This window comes from Ixodes scapularis, unplaced genomic scaffold (genome assembly GCF_016920785.2).
Source record: "Ixodes scapularis isolate PalLabHiFi unplaced genomic scaffold, ASM1692078v2 PGA_scaffold3__209_contigs__length_174095766, whole genome shotgun sequence".
NCBI classification, from domain to species: Eukaryota; Metazoa; Arthropoda; class Arachnida; order Ixodida; family Ixodidae; genus Ixodes; species Ixodes scapularis.
The window spans coordinates 15422650-15437914 of record NW_024609868.1 but is presented as its reverse complement, the minus strand read 5'-3'; the positions used below and the strand labels follow the sequence as shown (position 1 = coordinate 15437914).

The 15265-nt window shown below is 47.5% G+C and overlaps 2 protein-coding genes across 2 annotated transcripts in view; both read left to right on the top strand.

Moving 5' to 3' along the window:
* LOC115328408 (protein ced-11-like) overlaps window positions 1-1121 on the top strand; it is a 68432-nt gene extending 67311 nt beyond the window's left edge. Inside the window, exons 14-15 of the mRNA XM_040205778.2 lie at window positions 428-521; window positions 990-1121. Of these exons, the coding sequence (XP_040061712.1) occupies window positions 428-521; window positions 990-1121 (226 nt within the window). The remainder of the gene's footprint in view (window positions 1-427; window positions 522-989) is intronic.
* A 12701-nt stretch (window positions 1122-13822) lies between these two features.
* LOC115328407 overlaps window positions 13823-15265 on the top strand; it is a 33251-nt gene continuing 31808 nt past the window's right edge. Inside the window, exon 1 of the mRNA XM_042292306.1 lies at window positions 13823-13967. Within this exon, the coding sequence (XP_042148240.1) occupies window positions 13852-13967 (116 nt within the window). The 5' untranslated portion in view covers window positions 13823-13851. The remainder of the gene's footprint in view (window positions 13968-15265) is intronic.

Genomic DNA, 15265 nt, shown 5'->3' with positions numbered 1-15265 from the left:
GCTCCGTGCTCAGGGGAGCAACGGCACGCTGATGGACACGCAGCGACATGGGGTGAGCGGTCGTGCAACTGCCAAGCGCAGCGGCCAATGGGAGCCCCGTCGACGCGCGCCAGCCAATGGAATTGAAGGATCGGGGAAACTAGGTGCCGTTTTCGCGCTTCAAACTGATGACGTCAGCTCGCTCCATGAGACAGTTATTGCTTTCGCATTAATAAAAAGCTTCTGACGCAATGCAGTGTTCATTTAGGGCTCTAACCGAAGCGGTAACTTTTCGTGCTGACCTCTAGCTTGTCTTAGTGAATGCCAGAAAGTGCCAACGTTCTGTTCGATCTAACTGTGTCGCGCTTCGTACTACGTGCTTTCCGGGACCATACTTAATCCTAACAAACGGCCACGAGCTACAGGTGCGATGCATGTTGTCCTCCAGGTACCAGAAGTCAAAGACATCCCTTTCCCAGGGCAGGGGCCTCGAGATTGCTCTCATGCGCATCTTCCGAACGGACCAGTTCGTGCTACCCGGGGTAAGGCAAACTGAACTTTCCCCGAAGCCTTGGATTCTTGGATTATGATTCTGTTGCACAGGCTTTACCGATCTCAGTGCAGTTAACGAGACAACAGTCAGATCGAATCGATGTTTAGGCACTTGCTCACGCTGTGTTCGAGTCGCAGTTGGCCCAACAGGAAAGGCTCATCGGACAAAAAGCGATGCATTGCCCACACAGAAAAAGCTGATGTTCCTCCTTTTGTGAATTATATTGCTCAGTGGCAGGTGCTAAGAATCATCGTTTTGACAACTCAATAAAATAGATAGTTTAAGCTGTGTCCCCTTCTTTGACGCCAGGAATATGGTGTGTTTTGATTGAGAACCGCAGTTTTCCCGGAACGTCTGAGGGAGTATATCTTCTCCTGCAGATCCTTTGTTGTAACAGCCTAAAGAACTTAAAACAAAACATCATGCCACAAGGGTAAACTTATTTTCTCCGTTATAGGACTTCGTTCCTGGTGAGCAGAAGTACGATGGCGTCATGAGGGTGTGCTTCAAGATTCCCGACAACGTGTCCATCTCAACTGCGGACGACGTTACAACCGTAAGCTTGCAAGAGTTCACAGTCAGGCTGTAGGGAAACATAAGAAATGCTTACATCGAAGCGACCGACGGGTAATTAGCTTGTTTATATCGTAACCACGAAGGTTTTTCTTGGTTTGTCTAAATGTTTCAAAATGCACGGATAGTCACGCAGTTCGTTTTATGTGGCTTTCCAACGTGCGTTTTATACTTCTCACAATGTCCCTGCAACGATATTGGGTAAATATTTTTTTCTCTATTTACACAAGCTTACACAAGGCACTGGTCGGACCCAGGTATACTCGTACGCAATGCCACTGACCAAAACGCTTCTTTGTCGCCGCGTAAATTAATATAAAAAAGCTGACGTTTCTTTGTATTTTGTGTCAATTTTTTTTTGTGCAAAACTCGACGATGAAGCTGTGGGTTCTGCGCTGTCAACACTGCTATCCCCCGGATTTTCTGCGTTGTCAACAATGCGATCCCCGGATTTCGACATCAAGCTATGCAATCCCCGCGGTGATAATATTGAAATACGGCCCATGCAGTGGACACGAGCACTGCATGAGCATTCCTGATGCTCTTTAACCTGGGGCAGGAGGAGGAAACATTTTTACAGTGGAAGAGAAACTAACATGGGCAGACAACGTCTCTAACCCAGCTGATAATTTTATTCAGCCACCGTCCTTACATACAGAACTACAACAGCCACAAAACCACTGAAAGTTCTTTTTTTCCAAGCTCACGACGCAGGACCCTCATTTACAGCCACCTTTCGGTTTAGGCAAAAACCCTCTAGACTGCTTGAGGTCGCAAATATATGTACATATATGGTGGTGTTTTGTGTTGTGGGTAAGGGTTGTGCGTTGCGACCTTGAAAAAAAAAAAGGATGTTCGGTGGTTTTGAGGCGTTTGTAGTTTTGTATATAAGGACGGTTGTTGAAGCAAATAATCAGCTGAGTTGTCTGCCCGTGTTACTTTCTCTTCCACTGTAAAAAAAAAAAAATTGTTTCCTCCCACTGCCTTAGTTTTGGGTTAAAAGCATCATGGTAAACTTCCACCAGCTCACCTATGCATGGACAGTAATGAGCATTACAATTGGGAAGTGACTCGTACGCAGTTGCTGCGATGAAGAGAATAGCCAAAACTCAATGCGCCTAACTCGGGACGTGCCACGTGCCTTGCCAACCCCACAGCATGACTGTGATTAACATTGGATTGGGGGCATATAGCGGCTCCCGATCACGTTGCCGTTTGTTCTGGCTGCGATTTGAGAGGAAAGCAAACTGCTCGTTTTTCTCGAATTTTTTTCTGCGACTATTATTACGTGGAGACAAAAAAGTAACGCAGTCTATTAGGTCATGTATGTCAAGGAATAATTGTAGGTGGCGTTTACTGAACGTGCAAAAATTGTTGCGCTCCTTTAAACGTGCCTTCGAACCCCTTGACTCTATGCACTGTGTGGTGCAGAACACGTCGCAAAAAGAAAAAAAAAAGTGTTAAACTACATATTCTAGGCAGAATAAATTACGTATATCGGACGTTCTGGCGAGAACACTCACGACCCTGAAGTCAGCAACCAGTGTGAACACAGAATATTTGTCAATTTTCCACTTTATGTGACATCCGGGGATGCCACTCTGGGCCATGTGACGATTTGCGTGTACGCGGTCGGTAAAGGCCAGGTATCGGTTCTACTGAAATAGAACACAGAAAAGGCAGGCAAGGTACGCGAGCCATTTGCTCCGGAAACTGCTTCTACTCAGCCGGCTGAAGTAGAACAGGGCCTAGTTCCGCTCTTCACCACTGCGTGTATATCGGTCGATTATCGTGCCATTGATGATACCACTTCCACCAAGTAACCGATAACGTCAAATATGCTGACGTCCTTTCAGACTTCAGGGGTCAATCAGGCCAGCTATGCACATTCATCATTTCTCCTTCGAACTGCTCGTCATTTACGCCGTTATCGATACTAACACGCCATATTCTCTAAAATAATAATAATATTAATAAAAAACCCGCATCTTCGAAATTTTAAATTTTTTTTTTTTTTGCAAGCCACATGAGTTTTAGTAATATACCCTTTTGGAAACACGCAGCGTCTCTTATTATTTCCGGCGCACTACAGCAATCCGGAGTGCAGCGCGTGGAATGCCCATTACTAGAAGGCGCGGTTTATGTTTGTTGAACATTTCGCTATTTCAGAACGCAAATATATAGTGGTAAAAAACAAAATAGGGTACGTGTTGGCTTTAAAAGAAATTAGTTATTTTTTAGGGGGGGAAGGGGGTGATTTGGAAATGGCAAGTACGCTGGAACAGCCCCACCATTCCCCACGCAGCGTGGTGCAATGTGAGAGTGTTGAGAGGTCTTGTGGTATTTTCCGGAAAGATCTAGAAAGTCTGATCAAAGAAGAAGTGCCCGATACAAAATTTTAACCCTCAAAATTCTGTTTTTATTGATCTCCGAGCACGTGAGAGGCGGAAAGTTCCTCGTGGTCGCTTCTGTTCCCCCGGCAGTTCTTCAGCAGCTGCCTTCAGCACCCCCCGGACCAGACGGACAGCACCAACGTGCTGGTGGAGTGCTCGGTCGCCCGGAAGGGCTACATGGATGACCCCATGAACACGGACAACTGCTGGCGCGAAGTGGAGCTCTGGAAGGTCCACTTCTCCGGGAAAGAGAACCTGGCGGAGAGGTTTCAGGTGCGCTCGGTGATATCAGTCGCATGTCCCTAGCACCGAGGCATTGATTGGCAGCTGCATCTGTCGGATGATGTCCCTCGATAAAACCCACACCTCCCGCTTCTAAAGGGGTATTCACACGGAGGAGAAATCCCTTCCTTTGCTCCACGTGATGCGGATCACGTGGTAACAACGTCACACTTTTGCGCGGAACCGCGCTGACGTAGACATCGCAGGGGGATGGGGGAGCTTTTGGTCGGGCTGCACAAACGCTCCCCGCCTTAGCGTGCGATCTCTTCGCAATTGGCGGCATTTTATTCGCGTGTCTGGCAACTTTACAGATTTCGCTCAGCGAGATAGATGCCGGCGGTGGCATCGGGAACGCCTAACTTGTAGCGGCTTGGGCTGTTGCGCATGTCGTCCGAGGCACCCGAAGGAGTCTTCGATATTCACGAATGCCGTCCTCAAACTGCTCCTTGTACAACTGGTTTCTGATTCCACGTCTTTTGTGTTGTACCCACCCATTCAAGGAGCATATTTATTTTAGCAGGAAGCAGTTCGTTGTCTTCTGCGTCTGAGAGCGCTGCTGCCATAATCGCGTATCGCCTCTTCATGTACGCCTCCATTTTGTCTACTCTCGTCAGCGCGCACCGAGCCCTGTTGTCGAGAGCGCGACCGCTCAACACGTCTGATAACACTGACATCCCTCTCGGCTCCCCGCCGTTCGTGCGAATGCTTGTTTCGGGGCGGGAGGAAGCCCTGCTGGTTCCGGCGATCGCTGAAGTCATGCACATCCCTCCCCGAAAAGCGTCCCTCGTGTGAATACCCCTTTGTGCCCGAGTTCAAACTGCAGCCAATGCGGCAGCTCGAGGTCGCTGCTTTAAAGCGTTCCTCCGTATAGGGAGTATTCACTGGCGGCCATATCTGTGCGCGACTGCTGAGCCTGTGCTCACGGCGAGCTACCACAGTTCTTTCGACACGTGCATTCCGCAGCGCCAAGGTTGCCGGTCTTAGCAGCCTATTAATGTGAGCTCGTTCCAAGCATGCGCTCAAAACATCGCCCTCAAATATGACGTCCAGTGAATACCCCCTCTAGAACGAGCAACGCACGTCTCAAAGCTGCAGGAGCGCGGGCCAGCTCGCGCTTGTAGCTTTGGCTGTAGTCTCAGCTGAAGGGTGAACATCGTATAGACGCTTTGCAGTAGCTGTGCATGGGCGCCGCCATAACCGACCTCCAGTATTCGTTTCCTCTTATTGTGTTTACTTTCCTTCATCATAACCATTGCAGGCCAGGTCATTGCCATTGTGTGTGACTCGTCCTGTGACTCGTCGCAACTTTAATGGCAGACCAACTACACGCTGTACAAATATCCCCACAACCCCAATTACTATTATCCAACGATTGGACAGGGAGCTCGGCGTCAGGGTTTGGCGGTACTCGGACGTTAAAGCTCGAAATCGGGTCCCATGAGTGCGGCCGCGAGACGTTTCTCAGTTTCGCTAATTCCGCATAAGATGGCGTTACCTGTCCAAGCAAACTTGGTTGCCTGCTCGATATGGCGGTAGATCATAGAGACGAGGCACTTTAAAGTTGTATTAAATGTGCTGGCCTGTATCGCCCTGGTGCACGCAGCCGACTTACGTTTGGGCGGTCGTGGTTTGCTTTGCACTGGTTTTGACTTGTCTGGACTGGTTTGGACTACACTGGTTTCGTCGGACCGCGGCGCGGTTCCCGCCGTGCTCATTCGCTCGTTATGTTCCTTTTCCCTTTCACAAAATGTAAAGATTCTTCTGGCAACACCTCCTACGTAAGAAAGCCTAAAGGCTGGACTCCATGGAGCGAACGTTCATGGCGAAATTGACGCGGCAAAAATCTACAATGACGCGCCGTCCCGTTTTCGTTCACCATGTGAACAAGCTGCGAGAGCTGCCAACGCGAACGGCGCATCTGTCAGTGTTGTCTGATTCTCGCTAAATGGTAAAGACCCGTTCACACTCTTGCAACCGAGTACGACCGAGACAGACGAGATCTGTTTAAGCCTCTTAAAATTTCTTAGGACGAGAGAACACTAGGGAGGCTCAAGGGAGGGTGAGTGCAACGGCTAGATCAGGGATCACGAGATATGGACGCCATTTAATTGCTAAATTTTGCTGGGAGTCTATGGGGCAAAGGGTCGTTTTATTTCTTCACCCAGGTCATAAGAGCCCATTAATGTGCTCGAATAATTTACGCAAGGTATAAATGGTTACTTTTCCATAGCCACCAGTTTTGTTCCGATAGGTTAAGTATTTGTTTAACGCGAAAAAGAGTAAATTCCAACATCTTGGACGTTGCTACTTGCCTAGAAACCCTGCTTTCTTTTTTCGACGTTTGCAATTCCCGGAGCGAGAAGGAAGCGAGAAAGGCTGCGCCAAGGCCTTCGTTGCCTGCAATGGGAGGCGAGAGGAGGAAAGGCGCATGGAGCAACAGACCGCTCCCGTGGAGGCAACATTGGCACATATCCTTTCCCAATCTTCTCCCTCAGGCACCGCCATTAACTTGCAAACGCCCTGTTAATTGCAAACGCGCAAACGCAACCGAGTAGGACGGAAAGAGACAAGACCGAGTATGACCAAAAGAGACGATACCTGTTGAAACCTCTTAAGATTTCTTAGGATGAGAGAACACACTCTCTGGCGCCATCTATGCGCTGACCCTGGAACTGCATTTCACAAGAGCGGAGCCTTTACAGGATTTCCGAGGTCAAATGTGCGTAATAACTATAAGAAAGGCTCGTTTATAACGTTAACAAAAGTTTTTTCGAGCCAAGAAAGAAAGGATATTGTGCGAGAGTAATAGAAAATATGCCGGACCGCGAAGTTTACACTGCTACCCAATAGATGGCGGCACTGTGTCCTCTTGTTGTAAGAGGTATTAAGAGGTTCCAAGGCACTATGTTCTAAGAGGTCGCAACTGTGTGAACGGGCCATAACGCATTTCGTCAAGAATCAACATAAGCAAAAAAAAAAAAAAAACTGATTTTGAAGACGAAATACCGAGATAAACAATGTTTGTAAAATTCCCATCCTCCGTGCAATATTTCTTCAAAAATCACTTGGCAGTGAAGTCACGGTCAAGTGACGTCACGCGGAAAACTCTTACCTCGGAAAACGTTGTGGTACGTTTTCAGGCTGCATGCAGTGCGATCAACCTGTGCTCGCACTGTCTGCGTGCGTGCGATTAAAGCACATCTCGGAGCTGCAGAATCATGCAGTGCATTCGACTGAAGTTCGTCCAAGGCATCATTTTCTGTCTTCACATTTCGTCTTTGTCACCACGGCAGTCTCACTATGCCTTCGCTCCTGTTGCACTAACAAACTTGTAATCATCATCATCACCATCATCATCCTCAAGGTGGTTTTCGTCCACCTTCGACTAAACTTTTTTGAGGGGAGTTCTGTGCACGACGCGAAATCTCCCACCTAGTCGCGGAGGCTCACATGCGCTTAGGTGAGACCACACTCCCACCGTGGGTGAGACGTGGCTTTGGCGACTCTTTCTTTACTATCCTAAATTAGGCGCTGTTTGAATCAACGTCAATGCACGTCACCTTCTGGGAGAGAAGCTCATGCATGCTTGGCACATGCGAGAGCAGTTCGACGGTTCACAGAACTTGCGAGAACGTTCCATCATCAAAACAAGTCTATAGACCATTTTCGTGGAAAGCGCCACCAGGCCGTGCTCTAATCCGTGACGTTCCAGAGAACTTCCGGCTCATAAAATGAATGAATAAAGAATTCTTCAACACCGCTGTTTAAAATGTCGATGAGACTTTTACCCTTTCCAAAAATCAGAGTCACGTTGTGACAGCTCCAAAAGCTCCAATACTGCCGCTCTAATGGCGGTGGTGGGATATCCTGCTTTCCTAAATCAAGCATCCTCGACTTCGAGGATCGAAGGTAACGTAAAAGGACCAACGTCTTTTCCGAGTTCTGCTCTATGCTTTCGAAGATGTTCGCTGTTTCTGGTGTGGAGAAGCTGTCGGGTGCCGCCATTAGTGCGTCGGGTTTGGCTCTGCACAGGGCGGGCAGAATGACTTTCGGAAAGGCTCTATTCTCCAGGTGAAGGCCAAAAGCACGAAGAAGCGTGAGGTGCGTTTAAATGTTTCAAGGATTCTTGTAGACCAACTTGCCCTTGCTAAGAACTAATATTGTACAGCCGAAGGCCCTCATTAAATCTCCAACTTTGTTGTCCGTGTAGCATTTATGCTTTTTAGCACTGGGGACATAAGCAAGCTCGACAGACTTTCAAAAAACGGAGCGAACGGAAGTCGCTTGGGACGGAAGCGGCGCGTCATGTTTGTAAACAGGAAAAAGGTCTCTACGCCCGCCGCGAAGGGCCGTCTGAAATCGCTCTTTATAACAAGGTTGAATTCCCAGTAACCATTACTGCGGCACTTGCTTTTATATTTTTTTATTCAATTTCAGCCCAACGTCATCTGGAGGCTGGTCACGGATGATTTGTTCCTCAAGCTTCCATCGGGCCACAGCAGCCTATTCAACGAGGTGTGGAACTTCCAGGGAACACTCACTACGTGATCACCACCTGGTGAGTCCGGCAAAAGGCAGCAACTTAGACGACTATGTACATACCTTGCTATCCCTTGCTCTTTTCTTGAATAGCCTAAATAGCGAGCGTCCCGCTCTCAAGCTGTCTTCTAAGAAACAACAACAACAACACGCACAGATTGAAGACATGAACATATGGTTAACTATTGTATTTCAAATATTGTTTTCTTTTTGGTCATGTACTGGAGGGGATAACAAGTTGTATTATTTCAACAAATATGAAATGAGACTGAATTCAAATGCATTTCAGATTTCCACCTTTCTGAAGAGGCAGCGAACTTGGATTGAGGCAACTTGAAATACTCAAGCTCAAGCTGAAGATGGAACTCCACATTAAGTGTCGATTTATCATGGAATGGGCTTTGTCTGTTCACTATTTTGTTTTGCCCCTCCCTATCTCAGCCATGTATTTCGACCCCACAAATAACAATTATCGCTCGGAGCTTGCTCTTGCTCTGTGGCCAAACTGTTCGTGAGCTTGTGTCATCACAAAGACAATACACAAGTGCACGCTAGTGTTACCTCTTTATTATTATTTTTTTTTTCCTTTCACGGTCGTTTAGATAAGCGAACAAAGCTATATATGTGTTTGTTTGTTTTTTTATGGCAACAATCGTAGCTTCCGAACTGCATGGAAAATAAAACAATGACTCGCAACTGTGTCTTCCTACGTTTCCGCCAGTTTTAGAGCACAGCTCTAGGTGCCCGTTTCCGCGTTTCGCGGCGTCGCCGTCGTCGTAGCCGTCCCGCTAAATTTAACGGGAAATTGAATTGGTGTTGAGGGCACGTGGCGTAAATTTTTTCGCTAAATCTAGTGGAGAAACTGAATTTGTTCATGGGTGACGTGACACGAAGTCAGGTGAAGTCATTTTCCCCGCTAAATTTAGCGCGGAAACTGAATTGTTGTTGAGGTCACGTGACGTCAAATTCCCTGCTAAAGTTTGCTGGGGAACTTGCTATATTTAGCGGGAAAATGTCCCCGCTAAATTTGGTGGACCCGCGTTTGATGTTTGTGCAGGTGGTGGGAGACGTCGAAGAAGTTGGAAAGGCTGAAAGGTTTTAAAGAGCAAAAAAAAAACAAATGCACACGATGAATCTAGGACGAGGTACTAGGGATCGACGCCAAGTACGGCGTCTAGAACGACTTCAAGGACGACGTCGAGGACTACATCAAGGACGACGTCGAGGACAACGCCGAGGACGAGCTCTCGGACAACCGGGAGGAAGACGTCGAGGGCGACGTCAAGAACGGCGTCTAGGACGACGTCGAGGATTACGTCCTAAAGGACGTCATCTACGGCCATGTTGCTTGCGGAAGCCGCCGTAGATGTGGACGCTGCTGCCGATGTTGAGGCCGTATAGATGTAGACGCGGTCGCCCTACGTTTCATAGCACGAAGCACACCACGAGAAGAGATGAATTCCGAAGCGTACCTTTTGCACACGGCGCACCGGCGGTGACAACACGCTCTTGCACTTGAGCGTGAACGTGAGCGGCGCGTGCTTGATGACGTATTTTTATGGTCATCTTTCATGCACGAAGACGCCGCTTTTTCGCAAAATGGGACAAGTAAGGCTTTCGCCTTAGAACACACACCATTTTTGAGTTTAATGTTTGAGCCGCGAGACTCACTTGAGCGATTTCGAAGCATGTTTCTATTTGGGGCCGACGTCTTGAAATAAAAGCTCGTTGTTGAAGCGCTCTTGAATCATAATGAGTCTTGCGATGCGACTCATAATTAAGTGTCGCGATGCCTAATTTGCAAAAGTACATTGAGCATATGTCTTAACTGGACATCCTATAGCTCGCGTGCATATCTCCGTACTCGGCTATTTGTGTTCAAATATTCGCTTCCGTTCCTCTCATGCAAAAAAGTGTTTCAGCTTCTACAGCTTTCACAAAATAGAGCCCCTGAAACCAGAAAAAGTCACATTCGATCGGGAGTTATTAACTCCTTGCCTGGATGTGCACAAGAAAATGATAGTGGTAAGCAATCGAGCTTGACTCCATTGCTCCCTAAAGAAGTATGCGGCTTCAAGTACTGTCCTGAGACAATTTTGACTCTTGGTTGCATTCTGAACGATTCAATTTTAAGCAGCTTTTTTACGAAGGTGTGCGTCTCCTTTTGACGCTGCTCGCAGTCGCGGACGGGAGCTGTCCCAACCCTGGCTTGTGGCCGTAAATCTTTGCCGTGCTCTTCTTCGTCCACCTCAAGCTCATCCCGCTCACCCTGCTCTACGCACTCTTCAGGTCGGTGCCGTAACGTATCCAAGCCGCATGTTCGAATTATATGCACACAAATACGGGGCGCTCGCTAGAAAGGAATACAGCGTTTTTCTCAGCACCAAAATAAACCACGCATCGCCAAACGCTCAGTCTCCGCCCAAGTGTAATCCTAAAGCGGGGCCCGGACACGATGCCAATGTTTCACAACTTAATAATGCGAAAGCATTAATTGTCGTATGGAGCGACTTGACGTCATTAGTTTGAAGCGCGAAAACGGCACCTAGTTTCCCCGATCCCAAAGGAGCGAAGTAAAGCTGATGGATTTCGCCTTCGGTACCATTGGCTGGCGTGCGTCGACGGGGCTCCCAGTGGCCGCTCCGATCGTCAGTTTCCACGGCCGCTCACCCCATGGCGCTGCGTGTCCATCAGCGCGCCGTTAACACGGAGCGTCCAAAGTCAGCGTGCCCAGGAGAGCACGCGAGCTGAGCGGCGACGAAAAGTACGCAGCAGACGAAAAAGGAAGCGGACGAGAGGCTTGCATGCTTTCACATTCACAACTCATAAGGAGTGCTTAAGTGTGCTTCGAGCTTTTCTGATTCAAGAGTTATCGAAAGTTTTACAGCGGAGCTGTTAAAGGAAAGTTTCTCCAGGATCGTGTCCCCCGCAAAGAAATGTCGACACAAAACTCTGGTTGTCTCAGTCGCTTATAGATGGCGGTAGCTCTCCAGAGTGTTGTGTTTGTCGGTTGTCCGCTTGCCGCCGTCGCTCATAGATGGCGCAACCTTTCGAGCCTTTCCACTCTGGCTTGCCGACTTCCGGCCGGCCATTACTTCATTCCCATCATAGTACAGCTTCGCTGGTCTTCCTTCTTCACTAAAGTGGAAAGGCTAAAAGTTTTTTAATGAGAAATTGAGGCCCGTTCGAGGTGGCAGACAAAATCCATTTCCTGCATGTATTCGTTGACTTCGTTGGCCGGCACTTTTTCGTTAAAAATTTCGGAAAATTTCCTATGCTCGAAAATTTTAAGTCGGATAACGGTTAATTCTGAAACTTTGGTAGCCGCTCTAGATTTAGGTAACGTTACATTCCGGCGAAGACTAACTGAGCGTTCAGCGAAGCGCGGTTTAAATTTGCAATGAGCAAAGGCAATGCCACCTAAAAGACAAGCGTAATCACTCGTGGATCCAAGCAGTGCTCACGTCCGAAATTGCGAAATTATGCATAGATTATACGCAGCCGCCATTAGTTGGTCTCATCGCTTCCGGCGTGAAGTCCGTGATTGGTTCCGAGTTCGCGCCGAGCACTGACGTCAGCACTCGTGTGGAATGCGTTTCGATCCGAGAACACTTCGAATGCTGAGGAAGCGCTCGTGTCCAGTGCGCGTGCTCACAGTGCATGTCCAACTAATATGGCGACCGTACATTTTCATTTATTTATTTTATTTCAAAATACTGCCTATCCCCGAAGGACGTATTGCAGGCATTGGTAAATAATAAAAAGATACATCTGAGGCATTTAACAACGAATGAACAAGACTTCTCATCATTCTAAACATCTAATAATTACGAAAAAGTTCATCTTCGACTGCATTGATAAATGATTCAACAGTGCCGTGACTGAACACGTGTGGATCAAGTCTATAATCTATTCATCATTAAGAAATTTCCAAAATTGTGTATTAGTAAAAGACCGGTCCCCTTTCTCTCAGACACAAAATAGCATATAGCACCAAACCAAATAAAAAAATGCAAAATATTTTTGGCGTTTTAAGTTTTTGCTGGTGCTCATCTTGCTAATCCCTCGGTGCTCATCTTGCACGATCACGGCCATGTCACTGTTTCGCGAGAATTGCTGCCGATCAAAACATCAATAATATTTGAAGTGACACTGACAGGCAGGCGACCGAACTCCACACCGCGGCACTGCGTGAAGTTTGCGCGCGATTGCAGCAACACGGCTGCGGACCTAAAACCGGAGTTGGACGCTATCTGGAGGTTCCAGCGCTACCAGCTGGTCATGGATTTCGCCATGAGGCGCTCTCTGCCACCGCCCCTCAACGTGTTCGCCTACCTGTGGCTCGGAACCGCGTCCCTGGTTCGGCTGGCCAGAAACGCAATCAGCCAAGGCCGCTTCGTACATAAGGCAAATGAGTTTGGCGATACGCATCCTTTTAGGTCCATTGGTGTAGTGTAACTTTTTTGAGGAGCTCGTAGCGCCATCTATCCACGAGATCAGACTAGGGGATGACGAGACAGAGGTGGTGTCTTCGTTCGGTGTTGTAGCCTAAATTTTCGAACATTTAAAAAGTGAAACATCACGTCTGTTTTCTCAGAAAAGTTACATCTTCCTGGCAGAAGTGTTATCAAGACACTGTCACTGGTTAGCATCCTTTAGTAAATGAACCGCGATCCAGATAGTTTCATCGGGGTAAATATATAGTTTCATCGGGGCAAATACGTTCTGAAATATCACGAGTGTCATTTGGGGAGAAACAAGGCAGTCTACAAAATGGAGCTAAGTTTGTAACCCGATCAATTATGTCTCTTCAAACGCCATTTAAAAAAAATACTGCAGCGCTTTGGTCAGCTGCTCCTCTTTTTACTCTTGTTTATACCTCGTACAACTTATGATATTTTAGTTCTGTATAAACATTAAACGCACTCCCGCTTTGGCCACAATGGTGGCTTGCAGTATCCCGTAAATAAAATATATTTTTATTTATTTTTATTTATACTGTTAGCCCGTAGGGGCTGTTACAGGAGTGCATCAGTACACAAAATAGAACAATAGGCAATACATATGAAGGCACATTTCTGAACTCACGAAAGGCAAGAGTACACTATTTTGGTGAATCACTCTGAATACACAACAAAAACATGTTTACGTATAACATCTTCTCACTGCTAAAATCGTCATTGGTAGTATACGTTTATTTTCACTTTCTTAGTTCGACAAATCTTGGCCTAATCCTTTATGTATACCGAGACGCATATACTGCAACATCCCACGAGAACGCCGTTGGTTGTCGCTAAACCACGTGACTGCTCACGTCAGCCATTGAGAGTGAAGCGGTACTAGCGAAGACTATAGTGCGACTGGTTTAGTCGGTGAGCAATTGGACAAAGGTGACGAACGCCGTGACGAGGCACTTTTGGCCCTGCTTGATTGGCCCAATCGAATCGTAGCGTTGACTGCGGTTGGAGTGAAACGAAGTCCCTTTCAATCCCTGCGCAGGAGCAGCCGCCCCTCATCATCACGATAGACGCCATGAAGGGCCAGAGGCTGTCAGATCGGGACTACCACTACTGGCGCCAGAAGGCGCTCGAGTACAGCAACGGCATCACCGGCGTCAACGAGAAGACGCCGCAGAAGCAAGCCGAGCGGTACGTCCCACATATATATACAGTAGTGAACATAAATATATGATATTTTGTTTCACAGAAGTATTGCTCGACGTCTAGTTGATTGATTCATATTTAAGTAAGCATCAGTTTCTACTCTATAAATACGTTAATGTAGTGTTCCATTAAATTTTTATATCTGTATCACAGTTCGAAGGAAAGTTACGCACGTAAAACCGAAATATCATATATTTTTGTTCACTGCTGTGTATATATATGTACTATCGGGGAAAAATGAAATGCGAACAGAGGAACGCGTGGCTCGCGGTACAGGCTGCGCCACCTGGAAGTGAGCCTAGGAGCGAGGGTGCGTGGCCTACTCCGACGTGTTCACGCCCCTCCCTCTGCGCTCCCCAAGCTTCAGCAGAGCGCCTCTTAGTGCGCTGAAAGCTATCACCGCTATCTTTGCTGGCTCAGCGCGTGCAAAGAAGCTCGCTGCACTCGCCGAGCAGGCAAAGATAGCGGTGACAGCTTTCAGCGCACTGAGAGGCGCACTGCCGAAGCTGGGCGAGCGCCAATCGAGGGGCGTGAACACATCGAAGTAGGCCACGCACCCTCGCCCCTAGGCTCACTTCCAGGCTGCGCAGCCTGTACCGCGAGCCACGCGCTCCTCTATTCGCATTTCATTTTTCCCCAATAGTACACATATGTCAATTTAAACGAGTCTCAGCTAGAAAAAAAAAAAAAGAAAAAGAACACGGACGGAGCAAAACAAACGCGCAGACAGGACGAACGCCGACTCTCAACTGAAAACTTTATTGCTCGAAGCAGAAAAGACGAAAAAAGAAAGGAATGAACCCAAACAGGCACTATAGTCTATCAGTCATACATGTGTCAAACCCCTCGCCTTATCTCACCCATAGCCGCCGCATGAGCTCGTAATAAACCTCCCACTCTCGGGCGGAAAGAGAATCACTTCGTTGTTTATGAAAATGCTATAGACGCCTCACTTACGCACTGGTGACAGTGTGGAAAGTCTCGAGCACTTCTCTCGTCACTGTATTTTTTGTTTCTTCCTAAAATTGTAGCGTCACCAGAAGACGGTTTACACTAGCACACTTGGCAGTGCAACGGGATGTGCCTCCGATCGTGGCAGCAAGAGAGGAGGGCCTCTCGGGAGGCTATCGTTTAAACACTTTCTAAACTGCCCCCCCCCCCCCCCCCAAAAAAAAAATGAATAAATAAAAAAAAAAGAAAGAAGAAAAGCGTTTAAAAATTTTAGTAATGCGAAACTAGGGCGCAGTTCTTGAGGAGGAGGGAAGGGTACAGAGGGAATCGAC